General features: G+C 42.5%; 1 protein-coding gene across 1 annotated transcript; it reads left to right on the top strand.

The window, feature by feature from the left end:
* The first annotated feature begins 1,459 nt into the window (after positions 1-1,459).
* MTMR8 (myotubularin related protein 8) lies at positions 1,460-26,932 on the top strand. The gene is made up of 14 exons (XM_064463434.1): positions 1,460-1,593; positions 3,162-3,284; positions 3,964-4,126; positions 6,425-6,582; positions 8,129-8,257; positions 9,248-9,382; positions 11,310-11,442; positions 13,192-13,301; positions 14,414-14,539; positions 16,197-16,246; positions 17,992-18,192; positions 18,619-18,747; positions 19,685-19,811; positions 21,198-26,932. Exons 1-14 carry the CDS (start codon positions 1,570-1,572, stop codon positions 21,480-21,482), a joined length of 1,893 nt encoding a protein of 630 aa, XP_064319504.1. The 5' UTR covers positions 1,460-1,569; the 3' UTR covers positions 21,483-26,932.
* Positions 26,933-26,943: the final 11 nt, after the last annotated feature.

Genomic DNA, 26,943 nt, shown 5'->3' with positions numbered 1-26,943 from the left:
AGTAAGCTGTGGGGGTGATACTGTCTGGCTCAGAAATGCATCTATTACTCCATGTCTTCTCCTCATCTCATCATGCTTATTTCTTCCCTCATTTTTTATTTCTTGCCTTCTGTGTGTGAACTTTTCTTTGGGAGGTGTTGTTATTATACACGTATGTTGTGTAGTGCCGTCGCTTCCCCTTCAGTGATCCCCACCCGGATTATTATTAACGTTATGAACTATCATCATCTTTCTGCAAACCCCGAGAGAAGCTACTGGGGACAAAAATGACTTTGGACCGACGTGCAGCACAAATGCAAAGCCCAGGCTAATGAGTGCTGCCCCCGCTAATTGTGGTGGGAAGCCCGCGTGCAGGTGCTGCGTGGCACCCGGCAGTTACACCGCCTGTGTGTCTCGTCTTATCTTGAAGTGAAGCAGCGTGGTTTTGTGTAAGCGGTGGAAATTAATAGCGTTGCTTACTTCTGAGAGCATCGTGTGACAGCTGTAAGACTGCCGCGCTGGTGGATGGCAGCAGTTCAGCGGCGAGGGGTCTGTCTGACCCCGGACAGCTTGGGTTTGCCACCAGCCGAAGGAATGTAAGGGTATCTCTGCTATCCCCTTTTTCCTTCACCTGTTATCTCTCATAAACAGTATTTTAACTGACACCTTATGGAGTCCAGGTGCCTTTCTTGCCGAGGTCGTAACAAATGCTTGCACCGGTGCATTACGCTAATATCACCCATTATGTAACAATTAAAAAATGTAAATTCTCGGGCTCGATACAAGGTCATCCTGCTGAAGTAAATTTCTCAGCAAATGAAGTGTTTAGATTGCAATGAACACCTGGGGAAACTCTGCTGCCCTTGGGTTTGTGAGACATGATGAATATTCATGGAGAGGCAGCAGCAGGTGAATAGTAATTACAGCAGTTCTTCAGGATCAAGCCTGGTATCCCCGAGAGACAGCATTATGCTTTGAAATTAAAATAGACAGAAAAGCAGGTAAAGCAGGTATTATTAGTTCTGTTAAGTGCCTGTTCTAAGTACTAACACGGTCAAACGCATCCCCAAGCCCCTTTCACGAATGGGGAACGCTATTAGCCTGCTCCCCAGGGAGGGCAATGCTGATGTCAGAGCTGACGGCCTCACACACTGAGGAAAAAACTGGGGATTTTTTCCCTGAAATAGCCCCCGGGAGCTGGGTGTAGGCCCTCACCGGGGGGGCACTGGCGGGGACGGCAGGCCAGGGGGCCTGCAGACACCGCCCAGAGAGAGAGGCCTCTCTGCGGCCCTCGGCCGGGCCCTGCTCAGGACGGCGGAGCGTGGCGATGGTCGCCACCGTCCTCCAGGACCAGCCCAGGGACTCCGGGCAAGCGCGGGAGCGGCGTGGCGACCGCGCCGACCGCCTGGCCAAGCCCCGGCACCCCGGCGGCTCCCTGCCCTCACCCAAGATGGCGGCTGCGGCGCCGCTCCCCAGCGCCTCTCGCGAGGTTTGCGGCGGGGCCGGGCGCTGCCCCGTGCAAATGGCGGCGCAGAGGCCGGCCCGCCTGGGCGCGCCGAGGTGAGGCCGGGGGAGGTGGGTGCCGCCGCCATGGAGCACATCACCACCCCGAAGGTAAGGGGCTACGCCGCGCCGGCTGCCAGCCGCCCTCCCGCCGGGGTCCCCCGGGAGCGGCTGGGCTGGGCTGGGCTGAGGGGCTCCGCTCGCCGCCCTGCGCCGGGGCCTCCCCGCCGGCCGCGTGAGGTGAAGCCCCCGGGGGCGGCGGGCTGCGGTTCTTGTCAGGGCCCTGCGTCTTCAACAACTCTTTTTTTTCTCTTAAGGCCGTGATTAACTTCGGCAAACCAGCTACCTTTGCTCTCCTGCAGGGCTTGCGTATCCGCGAACGTCCCTTGCACCTCTCGGAGGGGTCACGGGCAAGTCTAGAAAGATTAAAGCTACTTAACGTGGTGTTCAGGTGTTTCTTACTGTGTCGCCGTGTTGAAAAGGGGATTTTTTTAGCAAGGATGCTGATCAAAAGGTGTTTTGGGTACGCTTCGGTAAACTTCGTTTACATCCAAGTGCGGAGAGCCCTTCAGTCTGAAGAAGTGAATCAAAATGTGCTTTTTCAGTTGAATAACGTGAAACAGGAGCTGCGGGAATGCTGCGCCCGTGACAGCTTAAAAAAAAATAGTATTTGCCTCAGGCAGCTGTCTGTCCAGCCGTTCGTTGATTGATTGATTGATTTATAATAGCATGAAGGTTGCTGTATTTTGTTTTTGCTTATTCTCTAGGATATTAGTTTGGGGCTGCTCCGTACCCATGTTGCCTAAGGTGCTTTGCTAGACCTGCCGGAAAAAGGGCAATTTTAGGTATAATTATATGTGCTGAAAAACGTGATATAACAGGAAGACATAGAGCTTAGACCTCTGCTCTTCAAGGATCTTTGCTGACAATTTCCATGATCTATCTCAGACCAGTGACCCTGTAAGGAAGCTTACATATTCAATACCCAGAACTAATGTATCATATTGTGTTTAACTTTTGTTTTCATTGTCCTTTCCATTTTTTCCCCCACTATTTTTGCTTAATGATGAAAGAAAAATTCCATCTATGTTCATTAAGAAGCAAATAGGCCAGGAGAGAATCAAATGTGAGATACTTCAAAGTCAATGTTTTATTATGTCTGTGCTGTTTTTTAAAACTATTTTTATTAATTAGCCTAGTGTGGTTTATGAAATACACTTACATGCCTAGGAAGTGTGTTACAAGAAGTAGCTGCTAATACTTTTTTGAGGTGACTGAGTAGTTTGAACTCAGACTGGAGAGGGCTGTTTCTTTCACAGCAACACTTTGATTATACTGAACACGGGCAGCCTTTTCTTTCACAGTTCTTTTATTATTTCTGCAATCTTGCACAGTAGCAAACTGTGATCATCTTGGCTATAAATCCAGTAATCCTGTTACTCACACTGGTGCTAAACCTTGGCTGTTTGCTTAACCTTTTTGGCTTTAATTGCAGGAGAAATAATTTGAATTTATAGTGTAAAGCTGAGTTAGTGTTACAGGGGAGACTTACAATTCTTGTATTTTTCTTTCTTCCTGAGTTGTAAATTAGCAGTTTCATGATTGCGATTCAACAGGTGCTTAGATACTTCCTCAATCAAAGTGAAATTCATTTTTTTCATACTCTTTTTATGTTGCAGGTTGAAAATGTGAAATTACTAGATCGCTATACAAATAGGAAGGCAGCAAATGGGACATTATACCTGACAGCTACACACCTTATCTATGTAGATGCTTCTGCTGAAGTCAGGAAAGAAACATGGGTATGTTGTGATACTGGAGTCTGTTAAAACACAAGTACAAAAATGGCTTTATATCTACTGTCCAAAATGAATACGTTTGTGGATTCCAAAATTGTAGTGGTCTTCTAGAGCATTTTGATACCAAACGCTTAACAGAAACAGCTGTTTGGGAAGGAAATGAGCATGGACGTAATGCGACTTGACAGAGGTCACTTGCTGAATTAGTGTTAGTTCCAGGAACATAAAAAAACCTGTCTAGTTTCCTATCTCAAACTCAGTATACCAAGCCATCAAACTTGAATCTACAGCTTTAGAAGTGCAAAATTAGCGCTGAAATTAGCAGCCTTTTTATTAATTCTAAAGTAGAATGGGAATGACACAATACATTGCGTGGGGGAGTGGAGGGAGGGCAAAGTGAACCAGGTACACTGAGTTGGACATCAGTCTCTAAAAGTAATTTATATTATACAGCTGTATTTTTTTCAATCTTGCTTTTAGTTACCTAGCCTTTGGGTGCACAGTCTGGATGTTTATGACATTTGTTTGATAAATATCCCAAATAAAATCATGTTCTGCTGCTAGTTAGATGCAGTAAACATAAATAGCCGATAGTATTGCAAAAACTTACTGTCTGCGTGTACTGCTCACAACCTTATGAGTGGCATCTGAAAAATGTTGTTTATTTCCTGTTTTCTTTCAGATTCTGCATCACCATATTGCAACTATAGAAAAATTGCCTCTGACCACGGCTGGATATCCACTCCTTATCCACTGCAAGAACTTCCATGTGGCTCACTTTGTTATTGGGCAGGAACGTGACTGTCACGAAGTGTATACCTCATTGCTTAAGCTTTCACAACCAGGTATTTGGGATGGGAGTCTGTTTTGCACATCGTTGAAACGCTTTGAGCTGGAAGGCTCGTCTGAGCAATAGAGAAAGCTTTGTCTGTGAGACTGTTTTGTGGTGTCAGTGCAGGAGGGGGAGAATGTGAAATCAGAAGCAGTTTCCACCACCAGAGATGCTCTGTGTGGGTCGGCTCAGTAAGTAGAGTGCTGCCCTGCGGACCAGGGCGTTTGCTTCTGAGATAAACACAAATCTTTTGTGGCAGTGGGATTGAGGTGGCCTCCCATGAGGAACTTCTGAAGGCCCGTGCAAAGTGCCTTCGCCCAAATGAGGCTGTATGTGGCATCTCAGGCTTTTTCCTTGTAGCACTCCTGCCAAGTGTCGTATCCTGTACCTGGCTGTTGTCGGTCATTTCTGTGACTTAGCTGTTGGCCCTGTGTAGTTCTGCCCTTTCCTGTTGATCCAGATGTTCACAGAATTCTGGAATCCTGCAAATAAAGCTTTAAACTTTGGCATCTTTCGTTTGTTTCCCAATAGCGCGTTTAGGCTACTCTTCAGTGTTTGTCTTCTCTTTGTTGTGAAACCCTGTGCTTTGCCCTGGCTGCCCTGGCTTCGAGTCACTCTTAAAGAGTCCAAGCAAAACATCTTCAGAAGCCTGTGGTCTGCTTCTGGCTTCAGCTTTTTAGTCCATTATGGATGAATCTTCAAGCTCCATCTTCTTGCAGGACCGCATTCCACTGAGTTTCCTCCCTGGCTTCTATCTGTGGCAGCTTCTAGTGTTGGGGTGCTCCTTCAGTGAACCAGGTTTTGGAGTCTGGTGTTAGGATGCCATTTGTAATTGTGTTTTGTAATTATGTCGCTAGTCTAAGGGAAGGGAATTGATAGCACCGGTCTGCTTCGTGCTGGCCTTCGCATAGGGCTTGAATAGAAATGCTTTAGTAGAAATGTTTTTTGCTGAGTTTGGGGGTTTTTTTGATTGATATTAAGGCTTGTGTCTATTCCCAGCATCTCCCTTGTGCCCTGAGTTTGGAGTTGTCTTAGTTCCAAAGTTCTAATTCTAATGCTGCATCTGCAGGTTTCTGGTGTTGTGTTTAAAGGCTGTCACTGTTCATTCAGTTTTGAAAATTAGAGACTTATGTAGTGTCTTGAAGCGTGGGAGCTGTCACCGCAGGGGATTACATCAATTTCTTTTGTCTTGTGGTTATATGTGTAATATGCTGTAGCTCTTTCTTTTGTTCTATTTATGGATTTTAACAGTTCTCTTTTGTTGTTTTTAAAATTTCTGTATGTACGCTTCCTTTGTGGGTTTTTGGCAGAGCATATAATTATTTGATTTGCACGTGTATGATTGACAGTTACGGGTTACCTGTCCAGTAACCTGGCTACTTTATCAGACTCTGGCAGGTTTCACTCTCGCTGGAGCGCTTGCTGCCTTGGGAATCAGCTGAATGAGTTATTGGTTGGATTTGCATTTTATGAAGAGAGGGAAAGAAATTGGGATGGTAGAGATGGAGGGAGGAAGAAATTACCATTTGTCAGCCACAGCCTGAAGCTTTTGTTGGGCTGACAGTAATATTCAAGACATCTATCAAGTTTTCTCTGTGGGTCAGAACTCACTGTTGAACGATGAACTTACAGGTGTGCGAGAACTGCTTTCTGAACTCTTCACAAAAAATATATTTTTAATATATGTTTTCATTTATAGATTAATTCTTATGATATAAATCTTGTTAAACATGCCTATTGCAGTGAATTCAGTAGGAAATAATTTATTTGAGGAAAAAATACTACTTTGAAGTTTTAATTGTAACAAAATGTTTTAGCATATCTCCCTGCGTGTGGGAGCTGAGTATTGGAAATTCTTGAGGATTTCAGTATGAATTTTTGGCACCTGGTACTACCCTGATCAAAAACCTGTACATGTGAGGTTGAGAAATTTTAAATATACATATTCTTCTGTGTAGTGCTCAATTTTTTTTAAGGAGTGAGAATCAGTCTAAGTTTGCTCAGAGTAGTGAAGTATGCAAAGCGATAAAAGAAAACTTTGTGCTTCTGATCTTTGAGGAGGCAGAAGCACAAGGAAGATAGCTATGATTAGAATACAGCCAACTGTGCAGTACAGTGGCATAGCCCTTTGGCTTCTTGAGTAAATGATTTCTGTGTCTCCTGATCTTTCTTGACTGGATAATTTTTTTCAGTCCTTGTACCAGTTGTGGTACACCTGCCACTTGTTGGCACGCAGAGTGGCCCTTAGGAAGAAGTGTTGACCTCTTTCTATGTCTTTGTGTCTCTGACTGGTTAATTTATTTCTTTCCAGTGAAACCTGAAGAACTTTATGCTTTCTCTTATAATCCTAAAACGTCTAAAGAGAACCGGGAGATTGGATGGAAGCTGATCGATTTAAAAGTAGATTACCAGCGTATGGGCATTCCAAATGACTATTGGGAAATAACGGATGTTAATAAAGACTATGAGGTAATTCTTGCCCAAAGTAGCCATTTAGTGCAGTATCTCTTCTTTGTTATACATGGCATACAGCAGTCTTCCTGCTGCTGCATAAGCGATGCCTTGGGGGAGGAATGAGCTCAGTTGGTTTTAATGGAAGCAGCATCGTCTTGATGTTACGTTGTGGATAATGACGCTATGGAAGAACAGAACAGAGCTGCAGAGTCACCTTGGTTTGCTTTGATTCCCCTGGCAAAGTACCAGATACTTGTTTTTCTACAGAAATATCAAACCATCTGTTAGGAAAAACCTGAAGTACCCTTAGCAGCTTTGGGTATTTCCAAACCCTGTCCCGCCAGGCTGGTGACAGATGTGTAGAAGAGAAGTAAATGGCAGCAGTTGGGCTTGGTGGGGAATGAGGCAGAGTGGAAAGGGACTAGGTAAGGAAGGGAAAACCATAACGGAAAACAGAGGGGTGCTTTTTTTGGTGTGGGTTTTTTTTTTTCTTGCTTGGTTGGATCTTCTGCTAAATAAGGACTCTCATTCATTTCAGTCCTAACTGGCTGCTGCTGTTGTTTTTCTTCTTTGTCCCCTGTAAGGCCTGGTTGGATCTAAACGATAGTTAGATAGCATTTTTCAGGAAGCTTACTCAAACTCCTGCTTTATATTATTTCCCTCTTTATTTCTTCTGATGTTGTACAGTCAGACCTTTCTGTCTAAAAGACAAGGAAAACGACTCTGAGGAAGATACCAATATATTAAGTCTTGAATCTCCTCGTCCTGCTCTCCACTCCCTTCCCCCTCTAGTTTTCTTTACTGTTACGCTTTGGGTTGAAGAAATGTAAGCCTGTGCTGTCAGAAATGACTGGTAATTTTAAATGACCATATCTTTGGATGCCTGAATTGAGATATGATGTGAGAGGTGTTTTTTCCATTAACTGATTAGGGCATCTGAACGTGGGCATCTCAACTCATTAATCACTTCGGAGCTTTACTTGCTAACATGTAACTCAAGTGCCAATGCTTTGTAATTTCCTCACAGTTTCCAGCCTATGTTTTAAAATTGTCAGCCCTCAAGTAAAGCCAGACTTGGGGAGTAGCTTATCTCTGAAGTGCGTGCGGAAAAGACTGTACTTGTTTGAGGAAAAGGATAAAGCTGGTCTCTGAGGATGCAACCTGATTGCTGGAAGCTCATTTCAAGTTGAATAAGATTTAGAGGGAACTTTTTAAATATTGTTGTTCTTAATTTCTCTTTTTTTCGTGAAAAATCAGAAACTTCCATAAATTTTATGGGTGTAAAGAACTACTTATGCGCCGTGTGCTGTGCAGTCTTTTTTTTTAGGTTCAATTGCAAAATTGTTTCCTTCACCACATTGTTTTATTTTGCTCCTATACCTGTGTTGTTTTTCTAAATGCGTCTTAATGTCTTGAAACTTCAGACAATGTTAGATACGCTATGGCAAACAATCTGTTCCTGTTGCTTGTAAATGCTTGATCATAAGCTAAAGATAAATTTTTCATGAGTTTTGAATTGCTAAGTAGTAATGTCTGGATGTTTTTCTTTCTTCTCGCTTAGGTTTGCAACACATATCCTCCAGAAATAGTGGTGCCTAGAGCTGCTAATAAGGCAGTGGTGATCGGAAGTTCAAGGTTCAGAAGCAGAGGGCGGATTCCGGTGCTTTCTTACTTATATAAAGAAAACAATGTTAGTTGTTCATTGTCTGCTCTTTGTGGGGAGTAAGGGTTCCCCTTCTTGTCCAGTCTGCTTTTAGTGAAAGGAAGGAATGAGATGATTATTAGAGCATATTAACTTCATGTTTGAGAACTGTGCTGCTCTTAACAGCTTTAGTATTGGTTTGTTCTGAGTCACAGAATAAGCTGGTTAAAGGCAAATGCTTGGGGCGCGTCCAGAGCTGTGCAAAAAGCACAGACTTTCCAAGCTTCCTCTCTAGAAATTATGTTTTATCAGCTTTCCTCAATGCCTTGTTGGCATTGGGGTTTTTTAATCTACTGTTTAGCTATATTGAATAATGTTTTAACAACGTTAACTCAGCTAGATTTTTCTTAGTATTCTTAGTATTGAAGAGGAGGAACCACCATGAAATAAAGCCCCACTAGCTCAGAATAAGTCACGGTTTCAGGTTTTTTTTTTCCCACTGAAGACCAGAATGTAAATTTTTAACTTTGCTGCCTCAGCAGTGTTTTAGATGCAGATGTTAGGAAAATGCTGTCACAGTCAAATTGTTGTTTTCCTGAGGAAGCGTGTCTTGACCTGGGCAACTGTATGGAGTTGTGCCGGCAGCTATTGACATTTCCCTAAAGCACTCTCAGCGCGCTTCTGCGCATGGAAAGGTAACAACTGATAAGCAAAGTTGTGCAAAAGAATGGTTTGGACAATAGAAACCAAGTAGAAAAACATGAGAAATGCTAACATTTGGGATACTGATCATCAGGCAGAGTATAGTGGGTTTGAGAATATAGCCATGGAGTTTGCAGCAGGGCTCCTTAGCCTCACTACTTCCTTAAGATTCCCAAACTTCTAGCTTTGAGAAATATTCTGGTAGGATTTCTGTGTCTCCATTTAAGTAGCAGTTTTTCAGTGAAACCGACTTAAAACCAACAAATTGTTGTTCTTTGGGACAGCGCAGTAGAGACAATCTGAAAGCAGAAAAATGTGAGCTGTTGTGTGTTGCAGGCTGCCATATGTCGTTGTAGCCAGCCTCTCTCCGGGTTCAGCGCGCGCTGTCTGGAGGATGAACAAATGCTGCAGGCGATCAGAGAAGCCAACCCTGGGAGCCCCTTCATGTATGTTGTAGACACAAGGCCAAAGGTATCTTCATGGGGTTTGTGGCTACTTTTAAAGCTTGCATCCAAGTTAGTAGTGCTGTTTCCAGTTCGTCCTTTCACAACTCTGCTAATGCTTTCTTAGGCTGCATTAGGTTCAACTGTGTCAGTCCTGGACCAGGAATTCAGTATTGGGCTCCTGATTCGGTGTCCTACTGTGGTGAATGCTCGTGCACAATAAAACTGCAGTATTAAGTGCTGTTAAGAATTCTCCTGGAGTATCCTGGGTTGAGGTTTGTGTTAAGGATGGCCTGAAGCAACCGGCAGTCTTGAAGCTGGCTGAAACAGTGAAGCATTTCCCCCGCAGAGAGCTAGGTCCATTATATGTGAGTTGGAGAGAAGCCTTAGGATTCAGTTCCACGAGGCTGAAGTGCTTCTGTCGGCAGACCTGGGAAGGAGTGGGGCTGTATGGAGTCTGATAACAACTGAGAAAAGCAATTCCTCCTTTTTTTTTTTCTGCCTTTGTGAAAGGAACACTAGTGTTCTCATTATGTGCAGCTCAGAGTTTAATACAATTCAGCTCTTCTGGTCCGCAGCTACTATTTGGGGGTAGAACTTCGGTGCTGAGGTGTTTACGTAAGAGGACATTGAAGAAACATTCACAAAATGAAATCTCCAATGACTGTTGTCTTGTGGAACTGAATTTAGAAACCAATTCAAATGATTGTCTTTTGGGAGTGTAGGTATAAGCAAATTAGACACAAGGATTTCTGTGGTACGCAGTTATTTAAACACAAAGATTTAAAAGTGCTCCGATTATTTTAAAACTGAGCTTTCTGAGAACCTGCTTCACTGTTAAGATATTGCAGTTATCTCATAGAAACTACAGATTTAGTTAAACTATGGCAAGGGCAAGAGGGAAAAAGTCTTTTGGGGAAAGCAGGGAATGTTCCACCTGATGTTCCAAGATGTATTTTGGCTCTTTGTAGTATGGCATATCCTAGAGATAACCTATTCTGCAATTATATGTATGTTTATAGCAGTCGCTGCATGCTCTTTTGGTACAGACAACTTCCAGTATCGTAGATGTTCCACTGAAATCTATTATTGATGGCAATTTTGCTCTAAAGTATTTGGTGAAAAAGGGAGAATTTATAGTTGGTCACGTTTTTCCTTCTAACACATCATGTCTTACTTTGAATGAAGTGCTAGGGTTATTTAGTTGTTCTAAAGATGTGTATACTGGATCTGACTCTTCCTTTTCTCCTCTCTATGGAGGCAAATCACTCCTCTTCCCAGATTAATACGTGGGTGGTTGAGGTGCTCTTTGCTCTTTGGGTTTGGGGTTTTTTTCCCTTCTCCTGGTAGCTTTTCAGCTGTTTTGGGTAGTTGTTAGAGCAACTGGCTTCTTTTCTACTTCTTTTCTGCAGTTCCAGTTGGTTGCTGTATTCTTTCTGCTCAACTTTAATATCTCTGTTTCCCTCAGGTGGCTTTATTTCATCTGTGCATGTATGTCTGTGAAAAGCTTTGGAATTCTCTTACTATTTCTATACCACCATGTATGTATGTTACTTGTAAAAATGACTTTCCTAGTTTTCCTTTCATATGCCTCTGTCTGAATCTTTTTATGTAGCTTCACAGTTAAGGCAGACTCTGTCTCTACCTGTTTTGGTGACAGCAGTATTCTGAAATTGGGCATGGTTCTGATAGTGCCTACCCTAAGAAATTCTCTCCAGGGTCTTAGTGAGTCTCTGCATATGACTAATGGACTGGAGACACTGGCGTAATTTTAGCGAAACAGCTGGAAATAATGTCTGGGAGGTGGGGAAGTACATCCGAGTAACAACCTTGTTCAGTATCTTTTCTGGGAGATTTTAAAAAAAGAAGGTCTTGCAAATCAGACTCATCTACTTCTGCTTATTGTTTGTTTCTCTTTCTTTTCTATCCTATTCCTGTTCCCTTGACTTTGACAGCTAAATGCCATGGCCAACCGAGCTGCTGGGAAGGGTTATGAGAATGAAGATAATTACGACAACATTCGCTTTAAATTTATTGGCATAGAAAACATCCATGTGATGCGGAACAGCTTGCAGAAACTCCTGGAAGGTAGGCATGGGCCGTGCACGTGGCCAGGCTTCATCACCTTGGCTACCTTTGGGCAGAAGCCCTTGCTGAATGTATAAATCCCACGTGCACATGTGCATGCGGACTTGGGTGTTGTGATGGAAGCAGATAAGCGAAGTCAGTATCCTGCTTTGTTTGCTCTATTGAAGAGGCTGAAAGTATTAATGTTGTTGAAATGCTTTCCTGCCAGACATTTTATTTATTGTTGTGCTTAGTTTTGCAGTGGTTCAAAAATAGCCGCGAATACTAACAACATTCCTTAATTGTGTTAGTTACGTAAAATGTGGATTCCTTAAAAGTGCCAAATTAAAAGCAAAAGGCTAGAGAAATCTTACATTTTACCATGACGGTAGTCTCATGGTTACTTTGTGAGCTATTGAAAGAAAACTAGTGTAGGTTGTTGAGGAAATACTTATCTGGGGTTTGGAGCATTTCAGTGTTAAACAATAATTCTGATTTGAAATAAGATTTTGGCATGATCTTCCAAAGACTTTAATTTCATATGTACATAGTTCTTATTTTTATTTATTTCCAGTTTCTTGATAGGAGTTGTTTTATACATTAAAATATATTAAATTAATGTTTTGATACATTAAAATGTATATTGAAATGCAGAATAGCTCAGGTAATTCAGCTACACTGTGAGGTTATGATCTTAGGGAAAAACGCAAAGCAAGGCAGAAGAAATACTTACCTGAGCCATTAGAGATCAAGAGGTGAATCAGGAGCATATTTTCACTAATGCACTTTGGAGAAGTTCCATTAAAGGTGGTGGCAGAGCTTGGATCAAGCCAGCATACTCTGCTAGCTGGCTTCCAGCACGATTAGCATCCTTGTGCTGACAAAGACTGCGGGACGGGGCAGAGTAGATGCTGCAAATCACTCCGCTCGGTCCCTGTGCTTAGTCTTCTAAACTGTAATACAAGTGCTGTCATTCAAAATATATGTTTAATATTTTAGTAACCAAAGTAATGGTCATCCTGCTTCAAAGTAGTTGAATAATTGATGCTCCAATTGCCTGGCCAGGTAGCGCTGCAGGATCCGTGGTGACCTTGGAGAAAAATGAGGCTGTTCTCACGACCAAGAGATTGGTCTGATGACAAGTATAAGTCCTCAATTGCCTGTTCCTGGCAGATTTATTCTGTGGTGGAAGAACAGGCAGAATAAATACTTGTTTACTCCCATGTTCTTCTTTGACAGTGATAAAATCTCTCTCGCTGGTGCATACAGGCTATTAAACCGTATTAGTATAAGTATTTTCTATGCTGGGTTTCAATATAGCCTCTGAGTTGCCTTCAAGGTTAGGCATGTTATTTCTCTCTCTAAATCAGAACTCGCCTTTCTTCAGATCTTTGTGATGGTGACTGCATTGTTAGTGGTTGTTAGATGTGTGTGCGATGATGATCCGTAGTGAAGTAACAGATCACTAAGCACTTTCCTAGTTGGAAAAAACTCAGCTGAAAAGGTAATGAGCTACCTTTTCAAAAAAGAGGAGGATATTTTCAAATCCTCAAGTTCTCTCATAGCTAAAAATTGCTAGTTTGTGTATTTAAGTGTGCAACCAGTAGTTTCTGTGTCCTTTAGACAGGCTGTTGCTGCTGAGACTTAAAGTGTGGAAATGCTAGCTTTTAGGGTCGACTAAGCTCTGTTGCTGTGAAGAGATAATGAGGTAGGAAAAAGAAGGAGACATTGTTAACAGAGTTTCAGCTCATTCTTTGTTTGTGTTCTTAGTGTGTGAAACAAAGTCCCCCTCCATGAGCGATTTCCTCACTGGGCTGGAGAACTCAGGTTGGTTACGGCACATTAAGGCTGTGATGGATGCAGGTGTCTTTCTTGCCAAGGTAAAACCGTACCCCAACCTGCAGGTGAATTAAAAAACATGTACTTGTCTGTTAGGGACTGGTCCAAGGCCGTGAAGTTGTCTCTGGAGAGAAGGTGGGAAAACATTTCTATTCAGGTTGGCCTCAGCTCTCAAAACCAAGCCTGCACTCAGAGAACATCCAGCAGGTTACCTGGCACTCCCCTAGACCCTTCCTGTGACTAAATGAAATGCCATAGGGCTTGAGACATTGTCCTGTTCACTGTATGGTAACAAGCAGTTATCTAGGCTTTATTAGAACTCATTTGAAACAAAATCACAGAATCTGAATAAATGACCTTTAAAAACACTCTGTAAAACACATATTTAGTAGTGCAAACAACTGGTAGCCTTGTGCTTGTTAGTTACTGAACTACTCTGCTTTAAGTGAGGGCTGTCCAGACCAGTTTATTTTCTCCTGGTTCTGTGTGGTGTGGGGACTGCTAATTTGGATTACTCATCACAGTGCTCATTTCTGCAGTGCCTGTGGCTTTGCAGGTCAGACAGAAGGAGGAAAGTCAGAGGCCCATGGCTCTTCAGCAGTAAGAAGGGCATGCAGGCAGCACATGCCAAGAGTAGTGACCTTCTCTACATGTTGTCTTGTCTCTCTGAAGATTTTCCCGTGTGGCAAGCAAGAAGCGATTCTTGTGTTTCTCTCCTGCCACTGGTACAAGGGGAAGAAGGTGATCCGTGTGGGAGGAGGTTGGGATGAGCCTGCCTAATTTTTCTTGAAGTTCCTAGTCCCTGTGTGTCCAGTTATTATTCTTTACTCACCCACCAAATTCTTCCTTAGTGGGGACTGAGAATTCGTGGCCTTTCAGAAGACTGAGCATTTTGAGATCAGAGGGTCTTTGTTTCTTGACAGTCTGTGGTGCTGACAAGGCATGCTACAGCATTTCGTTCTGGTTGGGGTTTCCTATGGGTCGATGGCTATGTGCCCAGGAATGGTGCGTTCCCATCGTCCAGACGAGAAATGACCAATTTTCCTCTTGGGTTTTAGGCCAGTCAGGTAAATGCAGTTGAAGGGGTGGTGTTTAATTAGAGTAACCAACCTGGAAAGCTGCTAAACTGTTCTGTCTGGTCTCTCCTTCACAGGCTGTGAAAGATGAAAAAGCTAGCGTGTTAGTCCACTGCTCTGACGGGTGGGATCGCACGGCGCAGGTCTGCTCCCTGGCTAGCCTCCTCTTAGATCCGTTTTATAGGACCTTTAAAGGCTTCATGGTAAGAACACAAATGTTGGAATTTCAAAAATAAGTAGTGCTTCCTGGATTTGAAATGTACAGAGGCCCTAATTAAATGTTTTAGGCCACTTCCTGGAGCAAACAGTAGGTGACCTATATAAAACCAGCTTTGATTCTATAAACAAGCCTTAATTGCCCTGAACAGCACGGGCACAAACCAGCAGCCATTTATCTACAACTCCCAAATCTTTGTTTCCTTGAATGTCCACACGAGAGCCACTAATGAGGCATTGCAGCAAGAGATGAGTGTGCAGAGGGTGCAACTCCGGGAGCAATCCACAAAAAAAGTGGTGAAGCAGCTTGTCATTTGAGACTGTTATGGTGAATGGGCTCTTATCTGCTAAGACTAAAATTGGGTGAACTCATTCTTGTGCACAGGGCAATACATAACCTGTATAACGCGTAAAATCTGTGCATCGTTTAAGACCCTTTTCTAAAGCCATCATACGTTTATTTGGCCATGGTTTCTGCTGCAGGCTTTTCTTATTTGAAGGCATTGCTGCATAAACGTAGTGCAATCTGTGATGTTATCTTTCCATTCATCTCCTTTCATTAAATACCTGAAAGACAGGCTGCTGCTCTTTCTCAGATGAGTTTCTTAAAAGAAACCCTGAAATCAGAACAATGCAAATTGTACCTCCTCCAGTGTGTTGCGCTGCTGGGACCGTTTCCCTGCATTCTGTGCTGTTTTTATTATTATTATTTTTGCTTCTGGATTATACTGCAATCTTTTAACAGTTAAAATTACATCAGAACATGAAACATCTGCCTGGGCTTTGGTTGTGCTCTGGACAATTCTGCATGAACTAAGGAACGTGATTTTGGTCAGGGACAGGAGCAGTAGCGAGACGGAACGCTTGTCTGTGCTCTGAGCAAATGGTTTATATGCACAAATCCTGTGACGGGTTATCCCTAAATGAGCACAACAGAAGTGTAAAGAGTCGAAAAATTTGAAAAGCAATAAAACATAAGTTCTCAAAGAACTCTGCTGTGAATTTCTGCCTTCCTTTTGTTCTTTGAGCCTCTGGATGATGATATCAGGAATTGATCTTTAAATACAACCCGGCAAAGCAAGTAGTAATGGATTCAGCTTCAGTCATTTGGTTCCTTATGAGACATGTTTAAGGAAAATAGTGCTTCCTTGTTATTTTCTTATATATAGTGTAGGCATTCAGTTTAAAAGAGAAATAGTCATACAGCTTTTCTGATCTCATCCTGAGCTCCTCAACACACAGCTGTGCTTCTTATATCCCTATTTGTGTTAAACATTTGTTGAATTCCATTTGCTGACTTATTTTGCTGAATATCACAATACTCTTCTCCGAATTAAGTAGCAGAGTAATATTAAGCTGTTAATTCTTTCAGCTTTAAAATCATATATTATGATTTGAACAACAGAGAAACTCCCTCAAAATAGCACTAGACCTGCTTGAAATAACTTCTGAATCCAACCGTGACATCGTACTGATAACTGATCTATAAATCGCTATCGCTATTTTCATTGACTTCTATGGATATAACAGTAGGGTCAGCGGGTAATGTTGGCTGTAAGCTTTTTAGAGTTTAACATCAAAGGCTTCATTTTGCTTTTTCTAAACCAAGTAATGTTCTTTTTTAAATCTGTTTTGAAACTGAAGGTTCTAATAGAAAAGGAGTGGATCGCAATGGGCCACAAGTTCTCACACAGGTAAGAGCAGCATGTTCTCTCGGGTGTGGTGACTGGGTGAAGGCTTGACTGAAACGAAGTGTTTTCAGGTTCATGTATTCCCATGTAAAACATTAAATTAAGATACAAGTAAATGAAGGACAGGAGAGAGGACATTTGGAAATACTGGAGTCGGTGGCATAAAGCCAGTGTCTGCTGCAGTTGTTATTTCATCAGCACTTTTTTATTACTTTACAAAATCATAGAGTCTTGAACAAATTGTTTGAAGTCTGAGTGTTTTCCTGCCTGTGAAATCACATTCGTATTATATGAGCAGTGCTAATGTTCTGGCAAGACATGTTAATTCTTCTGCAGTCATCTCCTGGAAGAAAATCTCAGCTAACATTTTCAGGACTTCTACCAAGTTCAAAGCATAAACTTGAGCCCAGTATAGTGCTAAAACCCAGTTTGACCTGCATTCTTTAGGCATATTTCAAATGCTGTCATTCCTGTAATTGATAGCCTGCATCTAGTAGGGATGTCTTATTCTTCTGGTATAAAGGGTTGCTCCAAATATGAGAACTTGGCAAAGGATACAAAAAGTACTTGAGATGTAAATTTCAGCAGTGCCTGAGAATATGAACTTTTATTCCAGTAGATAAAATAATTCCTCTCATAGTGGTGGCTGGTGCCTTACAGTTCTGAGGGAAATCAGTGCTCTTCATGCTGCTTCTTAGGGTGTTGTGGTTGGAATCACAGACCCAGGAACTGGGGTTCGATCAGCTGGTTCTTCATCATAAGAAAACTGTCTTCATTTTTCCACTGAAGTTTGGGGATGCCTTGTTCCTTTCTGTGGACTTCCAGGTTATGTCCCTTCCCAGCAAAGGAGGCTTCTGACCCAAGTTTTCTCTGTTAAGGAAGAACAGTCATTACAGTACAATAGAGCACTGGCTGCTCTCCAGAAATGTGCGTGTTCCTTTCCTGCTTGGTTTTTCTTCTGTGATGGATTGTAATGAACACCGATAGATTCCTGGCTAGATTTCTGCAGAAGTAGTAGGGTTTTTCTGAATTTTACATAAAGCTGTAAAAATATTTTTTCGATTGTTGTTTTGGGGGTTTTCTCTAAGTTTTTTTTTTTCTGTCTGGGTAATTGCCTCCCACGTTTTCATTGTTGATGTCCATGTGGAGCAAAATCAGATTGTTCTGACTGCTGCTGCCCGTTGTGGCTATGCCTGCACCAAAAATACTCGCACATCCCTAGAAGATCATAGAAGACACTTCCTCCCCCAACCCCGCACCCCCTCACTGTTTCTTATTGTTCCTGGAAGACAGACAGAATCCCACCAATGTCAACTTCTTTTCCCCAATTAAGGGCTAGTGTTAGTTTCATATATTCGAGCAATGATGTTTCTCTGAAGAATATCGCCTCTTTTCCCTTGTGCTAGCGTCATAGTATAGGCCCAAGGGTTCCTATTTCACAAATATTTCTTGTGATGCTTGCAGGTCTGTTATGTAGGCTCTTCCATCGCTGATTTTGCTTTAGAGAAAGGGACATGGCACAATTCTCATCACTCCTACCAGGTGCCCTTGGAGAACAAGTAGTGCTGAGGGTAGCATGCCTTAATGCATGGTTGCTGCAAGATAAACCACGTGGATTTTTTTTTCTGACTGCAGAATAATTTCTTATTCCAGTAGTGAAGAAAACTTCCCAGTTGTTTAATGGTGGGGGGATCCTTTTTCTGTTGGGTGGCACAGGATTTAACCCTGCTTTGCTTGCATCTCTCTAGGTGCGGCCATTTGGATGGTGACCCCAAAGAAGTATCCCCTGTCTTCACTCAGTTCATTGAATGTGTCTGGCAGCTCATGCAGCAGTTCCCGTGCACGTTTGAGTTTAATGAGCGTTTCCTTCTTGAAATCCACGACCACGTCTACTCCTGCCAGTTTGGCAACTTCCTTGGGACCTGTCATAAAGAGCGTGAGGATCTGAAGTGAGTGACAGTTTATAGAGCCAGCAGTCTAGAAGTCACTTTAAATGCTGGAAGAGAGGCAGGTTGTGTTTGTTTTTAATGTAATTGTAGATTGGTTGAGGGTAACATTGTCCTGATAGATGCTGGTGTTATGCATTGGGGGGGGTGGGTGAATAGGTTAATTATATCCCCAGAGTCAGATGTTTTAATTTGGACCACAGTAATAACTTGCAGATACCCATTTTGGACTGGATAGCATCCATTTTAAGTGATTACGTATTCCTCAGTGATATATCTCAGTCTATCTTGTGTTTATGAAATTAATCAAATAGGGTGTAAAAATAATTCTTAGCTCCTTTAATCTAATTCTACTCAGAACAGGTAGTGTTATTAATCCGCTAAACTTGATTCTTTTTTTAGTGATTAGATGTTATTTGTAATTGACAGAATCTTTGAGAAGACCCATTCTCTGTGGCCTTTCCTCTTACAGAAGAAGCAGGAATTGAGAAATCCTTTGTACAGAGGATTTACAGCTTACAAAGAGCTTCAACCAAACACGCTACCTTTCAGTTTCCAGTAAGTTGCTTATTTAAGAAGGGGGGCTTTTCTTTCATTGTACTGTAGCTTGGTAATTCAGGTTCAATAAAATAAATTTTTGGTGATTAGCGTGGTTTGGTTTACCTTTTGCCTCCATTCCTAATCCATAAACTGAGAGTAGGAGTGCATGGGTAATTGCTAAATAAGGGCAGGTACTGTAATGTAATATAATATTTCTTCTTTGGTGTTGAGAAAGGGTGGGGAAAGGCAAGGAAAAGCAGAACTTCAGATGTGTAGATAGACCCACAGCCCCACCCCACCCCAACTGCTTGCTCTGTTGAATTGACATGATAGGGTAGGCAATTGTTAAAGAAAGTTCCTCCTTTCCTTCTTTTTAATATATATTAAGGAAGTCTTTAAAACAGGAATTTCAGTGCCCAGTCACACCCAGGCTTGTGAAGTCAGGGTGGTTTTCACAAGAAGGGATTTCTTGTCGCCGTGTGTCTCTGCTTGCCCAGGGTGCTACAGCTGCAGTAGTTCTGCTTTGCTTCTGGCTCACTCCTGTTCCCTGCCGAGACAGGGAGGGATGCATTGTGGTTTTAAGTGCCGTGTGTGGTTACTGGCCGTCAGAGGGTTTTAATAAAAGTAAGGAGGTAGAGCAAAGTGAGGGCTTGAAGGTGAACTGGAGCCTCCAGTGAGTCTGCTATAGACAAAAGTTTATTTTCATCTTATGTTAATACCTACTGCCAGTGCGTAAGGGTCATAAGGCAGAAGTACTTAGAACCTTGGAAAGTTTTTTGAACTTCATGAAAAGTTGCTCATTGAAACTGAATTTGATAATGCAAGGCTGTGGCAGGCTTTAAAAATCAGTTACTAAGCTCAATTTGCTGAAATTTTTTTTTCTCCGACAACATCGTTTGTTGGCCATTAGTTTACAGTTGACCTCCTAATTCTCTTTTCTGGCCCTCTTCTTGAGGTTTTGGTGTGGGATGTACAATCGCTTCGACAAAGGAATGCATCCAAAACAGTGTGTGTTGGATCATCTCCTAAGCTGCGTGAGCCAAAAGGTGAAACTGGAGGACAACGCATCCGAACTGGAAAATGTGAGTCCTGAATCTTAATAATATTTAAAATCACATGTTGGTTTTGACAAATATAACTGGGATTGAACATTGGCGCTGAACAATCGTTTCAGCGTGCTGGGCAGAGCTGGGCGAAACAAGGAGTTAAATGACATTGCTGGGGTAAATAGGTTTGATTACCTAAAATTCTCATCTGCTAGGTAAAAGGTAGAGAAGGCCTCATATAAAGAGGATGATTTCAGGTTGCTCCCACCTGATGAACTAATCTGATATAAGCTATGCTTACATGTAGCTGTTTTTCATTGTTAACTAGTTTCCAGCTTACCTATCTATACAAACATTCTATTTGTAAAAATCCTCACTGTTTTCATATTTTATTTCAATTTCTGTATTAAACTGTGAGGATACTACTTCTACACTAGATTAATCCAAGCATCCCTTCAATAAAACAGGAGAGAAAATTATCTTTTGGTGCCATGTTTTTCTTTCTGAACTTCATTTCTGCTTCTTTCTGCCAACTTCAATTGCAGGCTCGTGATGTTCTAATTCTCTAAACCTAGATTGTGTTAAAAGAACATCTAGGTTTCAACTCCACTCGCAACAAATTTCGAGGGAGAGTAGAAGAGAATGGGCCTGCTCTCCTCCCCCCCACCCCCCAATAATATGAATATACAAAGGAGCGGGGGGGCATTCGTTATTACAGTGCTTGTCTTCCGGAGCAACCACTGTGTGTACCGAAGCCCTGCTTCCCAGAAGTGGCTGGGCATCGCCTGCTGATGGGCAGCAGAGAATAAATCTTTTGTTTTCCTTTGCTTCCACGCGCAGCCTTCGCTTGTGCTTTAATAAACTGCCTTTATCTTGACCCATGAGGGTTTTTTTTCCATCTTATTTTCTCTCCCTCCATCTGGCTGAGGAGGGAGTGGTAGAGTGGCTTTGGTGGGCACCCAGGGTCAACCCACCACAGTCCTGTACAGCTGCCTGAAAGGAGGAGAATGGTGGCTTTTCTTCGTGCTCAAGACTCTACTTGTGATATTCTTTCTATGGATAATAATAATTTAAAAAAAAAACCAAACACCACCACTACCCACCCCCCCCCCCAACAAACAAACAAAAAGCCACCTGAAAAATACTGTAGTGGGAGAGTCATCTACAAATATCCCAGTGAGAAGACCTTTATCAGAGTCCTTTTCTAGATTAATGTGAATGCTGAAAACTTTAGTTTTATTAGTAAAACAACGATGTTTGTACCAAGAATGTAAGTATCTATGCCCATGTACTTCAGTGCTGGATTACTGAAAAAGAGGCACTGACACTGGACTGTTACATTGACAGTTGGGTTTTGTATGTCCCCAACATCTGGGAATAATAGCTGTCGTTAATCCTTTTAATGTTTTTTTTTTGGCGCAGAAACTTCCTTTCCTTGATGGTCCTTTGTCCAGCGAAGCTTGCTCCTTATCCAAAGTAGGACGTGCTGCTTCAAAAACACCGATGCTCAACACTCCTCAGGATTATGAAGTGGAACCACCTACTGCGTTGAGCAACGGTGCCTCAGCAGAGGATATAGATGTGTCAGATGGGGACCAAAAGCACAAAGAGAACCTGTCCCATCACCAGGACCTCCACGATCTTAATGACACCGTTGCTGTTTTGGACTCCGAAGCTAAGGATGGAAAGCCGCAGCAGCACCACTGATCGGCCCCGAGAACTGTGTGTGACGAACCGGGCGCGTGCGGCGTGAGGGAGCTGTGCCCCCGCGAGGGTGCAGGCCACCTAACCATTTACAGCTAAGCGTGGGTACGTGTGTTAGCAGGGAGCTGTGCTCGCTGTAGAGAAGACAGGCTGCATTTGGTTTGGTTCGCATCGTTTTGCAGCTAAAATGATGAAGATGCACACAGAGCTGCCCAGAAGGCTACCTTGAGTTAGTGTAAACCTTATTTTTCAGTGGAAACACGATGTGTGTTTAAGCATGGTGTGTATTTAAGGTTTATGACTGCCTGCCAGTACTGGTACTTCAAGCTGAAAGAAATCTTGGCCAATTGATGCGGGGCTTAGGAGTTGTGCAGTATTTATAACTGGAGTAGGAAAGATGCAATCCATTTATTCTCAGTGGTGGTGCAAGGTCGTCTTAAAATGATAAAAAATTTCAGTTCCTCTTAAAATGATAAAAAGTCTTAGCTGTGAATGAATCTCTGCATGGACCCTCACCTTGTGCCAGAACTGATTCATTTTTTGTTTCCTATGCATATTTGATAAACAAAAACAAACCCCCCTGTGCCTTTTTGAGACCGTTTTAATGTCTAGCCACGCAGTGTACTATTTTTATTACTGTAGCGTAGAGTGTAGTATTTGGTCTTCTTTGTAGTCAGTATTTTTAAACCAGGTTTTTTATCTGCTGCCGGCTTCTCCAGGATCTTTGCCGATCCCCTGAGTTTAGTAGCTTCTTTCTAAGCTAACCTTTCGAAGAAAAAGCTTTTATGGACCTCATTTGCTGATGGTGAGAGTGCAGCAAGCCACAAAGAGCGCCTGTGACATGTGAATTTTTGACAGAGGGTGGATTAGAAATAAGAAAAGATAGGAAAAAATTTACATGGCATTTTTCTCCTGTTTTACGATCTTGGTTAAATGGAAGCAAGAGAGTAAGTCTCTGTTCTAAGCTGGAATCGATGTGCTTTCCTCACATCCATCGATGAGGCAGTAATTATAGATGAGGTGTGTTCTATTATTGAAATGGGGCCTAAAATGATTACTTCACATCACCTGCTGAGTGATTATCGTGAATGTTACCTTGGGTGTTAAACTTAGATGAACCTTAGAGATGTTTTGTCTGCACTGTCAGGATGTGGGGAGATGAACAGTACCTCTCATGGCAGTCAGCTTTGCAATTTTGTGAAGCTGGTGACAAAACCTAAGCTGGGATGTGGCCCCTTATTGGAGCAAGAAGTGGATGTCTTGGCTTGTGGCTCTGGCTCCAGCTGGGATTCCCTCCAGTCCTTGTTAACACTACTTGGTTTCTTTAAACTGCAGTTATCTCAGCTGGAGAGGAGAGTTCAACATTGCAGGTTTAAAATGGAGATGTATATCCCATTCATACAGAAGCCTTGTGAAGAAACAGGGGCTTGTCTCTCCAGGGAAATGGGTGGCTCAGGAAGGCTGTTCTGCAGTACTTGTTCTGGACAAGCTTCTACAGATGTGCTTAACTGCACAGAGAGTCCCTTTGTGCAGCTTAATTCAAGATGCTTTTCTACTTTCTTTTGGATCCTGGTGTTTAAATTAGATGCTGCCATTAGGTCTTAAAACCAGTTGTTGTCTCTTACCAAGCTTTGAAACAAACTGAAAATATTTTCTAAGCTGGCCCTCCCAATCTACAAGAAAAAGTAAAAACATTCCGTTATAGCATCGTAAAACGCAATAGCTGTTCTTCATATGCTTAGAACCAATGGTGAAGTGGCTTTGTTAGTTCCAGTGTTCAAGATAAAGTAGAAAAGTAAAAAAAAACCTCTCCAGAGTGTCTCACTTCAGGTAACAAAATACATTTTTTTTTTTTTTTAAGCATATCAAAAGACCCAAGGAAAAAGGGCAATACCTGAGAAAACAGAGTTTCTTCAGTGCCTAGAATGGCAAAGAGAAACTCCTTTTAATGTTGTAGGTTTTTCAGTCTTAAAGCAAGTAGTCATTTTCATGGTAGGAGTGAGAGAACTACAATGTGCAATGGATTTAAAAACCAAGCACATAAAATACTAAACCAGATCTGCTTAAGCAGATGATGTTCAAAATTTGTTATGTGGATACATACCAAAAATGCTGCATCATGCAACAGCTATGTATTTCAGTTTGAAGGATGCACATTACTGAATGCACTTCTTCTTAATCTCAAGATAAGTATCTGCTGTTGAGCCTCTTTGCTCCTAAATAGAGATCTGCTAAGGTCCTAACATTAAGTTGGATAGTCTGCCAGCCTTCTGAGTTTTCCATATCTGCATATTCCTCAAGCGAAGAGGTTGCACCCTTAGTCTTGATCCAGCTGCTGTAGATCCCCAGGGTTCGGAATCTGCTGTAGATTTCCACTGGAGGGTGCTGGGGAGGTGATTTCCCTTTGCCTCCTTATAGTGTACAAGCTCAATTTCACACGTGCACTTTGCAGTCTGGAGCCCGTTTCATATGGACTGATTGATCAACCCTGTATGTTCTCTCCAGGTGGTAGAAGAGCGTAGTGGACAGTATGCCTGGTTTCTTAAAGAGAGAACTCTGAAGTGGTGAATGAGACCAAGACAGGCACTTTTTAGGACCAGTTATTCTAGATGTCACCAGTTCTTTTAATATTCCTCTAATGAAAATTAGAGATGCAGAGTCATAGGGAATTTTGACTGACGACTGAAGGATTTAGACATAGCATTGGTTAATCTTTGTATAAAAACATTTTGTGGAAGGTTTCTATAAATGTTCACACGTTGCCTCGCCTTTTGAATTACCATAGATTACCTTGTGTCGTGGTATCATCATCTTTGCTTATCCCTAAGACGTGATGCTGACATCTCCACAAATCCTTCTTGACTCTACGATATTACTACAGGTGCACATAACCATGAAAAGATTACTTCATACACTGAAAGTATTAGTAAGCTTTTAGTAATCTTGCTGCTTTTGACTTCAGTAACAGAACAACGGATGACTTTGTACTTTGAAATGCAAAACCTAGCTGGAAAAAACAAAGGTAGTGGTCTGTCTGTTTAAACCTCTTGGATTTAATGTATACAGACTTGGTCAAAGTCTGTAACATATTAAAAATAATTCATGCTGGCGCTGTGAATTTATGGAGCTGGAAGAGATTCCAGGGTTTCCTGGCTTTCCATGAGATTTTGCTTGAAAACGGATTAGCTAGAAGCTTTTTAGTTTTGACGGTAACTCTTGTGTGTTTCAAGACCAAAAATGAAAAGCTGTTCAAAGCACTGCCGCGCGTCCTCAGGTCTCTGGTCGGCTCGGACTGGCTTCCCAGAGCCGTGCAGAAAGCCTGCCTTCACTCGCTACGGAGCGCCCTGCTGACGGTGGTGAGTGACGTGATCATGTGTTCCCTAAAAGCGTTAAAGGAGATCTAAAAGCTGTTACATAGGAAGCTTCTTGTGTAAGCACTGTGTAGGTGAAAAGTTGCTGTAACTTCCGTGTTCCTAGTGGAGCATCCATGCCTTGTGAAGTCACAAATACTGTTTTCTTTTATTTGGAGCTGTTAACTGAACAATACAACTTGCTGCTTTCCATTTGGATTCCTCTGACTGGGAGAACTGGGAGGGAGGACGGATCCTATTTGCTGCGGATGGGTTCTGTTTGTGTAAAACTCTTCCTTTTCTGGAGCACCTGTGGCTTTACCATGTTATCCATGGTATCGTGGTTTCATGCCTCTACATAGTGTCCCCCTTGCTACAAACAGGTATGGCACTGCACGTGCCTATAATGTTCTGTGTTAAAGCTACCGCTTTGAGGTAGAAGGAGGACCTGTCTAGCTTTATTTCTCGGTTGAAATGTCTTAATGTGAACTTCACAATGCTGGATTCTTGTGTTTTGTTTTGCAGTGGTTGCCTGTGGTAGAGAAAATCCAGTCAGTGCTCTTTGCTTTACAGCAAAAAAAGGGAATCACTGGTTTGCCCATAGATGATGTCGTTCTCAGTTGGCCCTCTTTCATGGGAGAGGAAAAGCAGTTTGTTAAAGCCTGTAGGTATAATGTACTCCTAGCTGCATATTCTGTCCCTGCTATTAGTGAATGCCTTTCATGTAAGTGCTTGGAAGAAAAATCCACCTGCTGTGTGGGTGCTCGCTGGAACACGGAGCTACCCTGACTAGGATGGAGAAGGAGGCTTGCTTGTAGGTAGCTGGTGGACTTCGGTTTGCTTCAGTAAGCTGCTCAGGTCCTGGAGAGGGAGGTTTGCTGGGAGCTGAAGGTGCGCCGAGCTTCCCAGGATCTCTGCCTTGAGTGGGCTACAGGTGTAAATCTCCATGTTGGTGACGTGCCCTGTCTCTGTTCCCGTGGGGTTTGGAGACGGTGAGCCCTAGCAGGGGCTCAGAAAGGACCCCTGCATCTAACAAAGCTGTAGCACCTGCAGGGAAGGTGTTTAAAAGAGCGCTTGTGCCAGGCGCTGCTTCAGTTCACTTTCTGGCAAAACTGGTCTTTGGGCAGCTTCGGTGCCTGACGGTTGCTCCCCCAAAGGGGTCCTTTCTTGGCACTATTTAGTAATGAATATTTGCGAGTGACCAAGGGAATTCGCGCTGTGTCTGCTGTTTTGCTCTTCGCCCCTTCCCCGCCACTCTTCATTGAGACCTGGGGTCATTTTTTAAGTGGACCTACCACAGTTACTCCTTGTTTACATGCTGTCCCTCTTGCACATACAGGCACTTCCCATGCCTCGGCACGGAGTGGGGGGAAGAACCTGTTCTGAATGTAGTCGTTTTGTTTTAATTAACACACAGCACTTGATTAATTAGATGAGGAATGTCTCGAACCAGGTGATGTTAAAGTCCATGTTTTCGTAAGCGGCTTTAGCACTGCGAGCAGCCAGGTCGGTGCCAATTGCAGCTGGTGTAATTTGTTCGGGCAAGTATTTTGGTGAACAGCGCTGCGTCCTTGTGGCGTCTCTGAACTACGAAAGCAATGCAGAAAGAGGGTAGGTTAAAATGGCTCACCTAGATCTCTTCTCACATCACTTACCTGTGCGTTTGCGTCTGTATTTAAAGTAGCAGCATACTACTGGAATAACTTGTAGCACTGGATCTAGTCGGATGTAACTGAGCACATGTATGTACTTTTCCTATCATCCAGAAACTGATCTTTGTAGGAACGTACCTAAACTTGTGTGTAGTACTCGGCTGAAAACTGTGTTTTTGCTGTTTCTGTCAGTCAGTCGCTATTTTTGTCAGTGTAACTGTTGAGTTGTATAAAATTGTGGACGGTGAAATCCCATATTCTTGAATGTGCTGCGATGGCCGTATACCCGTAAGTCATTTTAGTTAATGCACTGCTTAAAACGAATTGTACCATGTTTAGAGGAGCACTGTGTCTTTTTTTTTTTCTAAATGTATTTGTTCCATGAAGTTTCACTTATATTACAGGATTTTTTTTTTATTCCCTACAAAAATAAATACCTTTTTAAAGTAAATGACTAGTCTG

This window comes from Phalacrocorax carbo, chromosome 11 (assembly GCF_963921805.1).
Source record: "Phalacrocorax carbo chromosome 11, bPhaCar2.1, whole genome shotgun sequence".
NCBI lineage: Eukaryota > Metazoa > Chordata > Aves > Suliformes > Phalacrocoracidae > Phalacrocorax > Phalacrocorax carbo.
Note: the sequence above shows the minus strand (reverse complement) of the source record. Positions and strands in the feature narration are given on the sequence as shown.

Excerpts from the sequence above, each read along its gene's own strand:
- MTMR8 (XM_064463434.1), top strand. The coding sequence starts at position 1,570 with ATGGAGCACATCACCACCCCGAAG. Across the intron at positions 9,383-11,309 it reads TTGTAGACACAAGGCCAAAG|CTAAATGCCATGGCCAACCG; the intron begins GTATCTTCATGG and ends TGACTTTGACAG. Across the intron at positions 18,193-18,618 it reads AAAGAGCGTGAGGATCTGAA|AATCTTTGAGAAGACCCATT; the intron begins GTGAGTGACAGT and ends TGTAATTGACAG.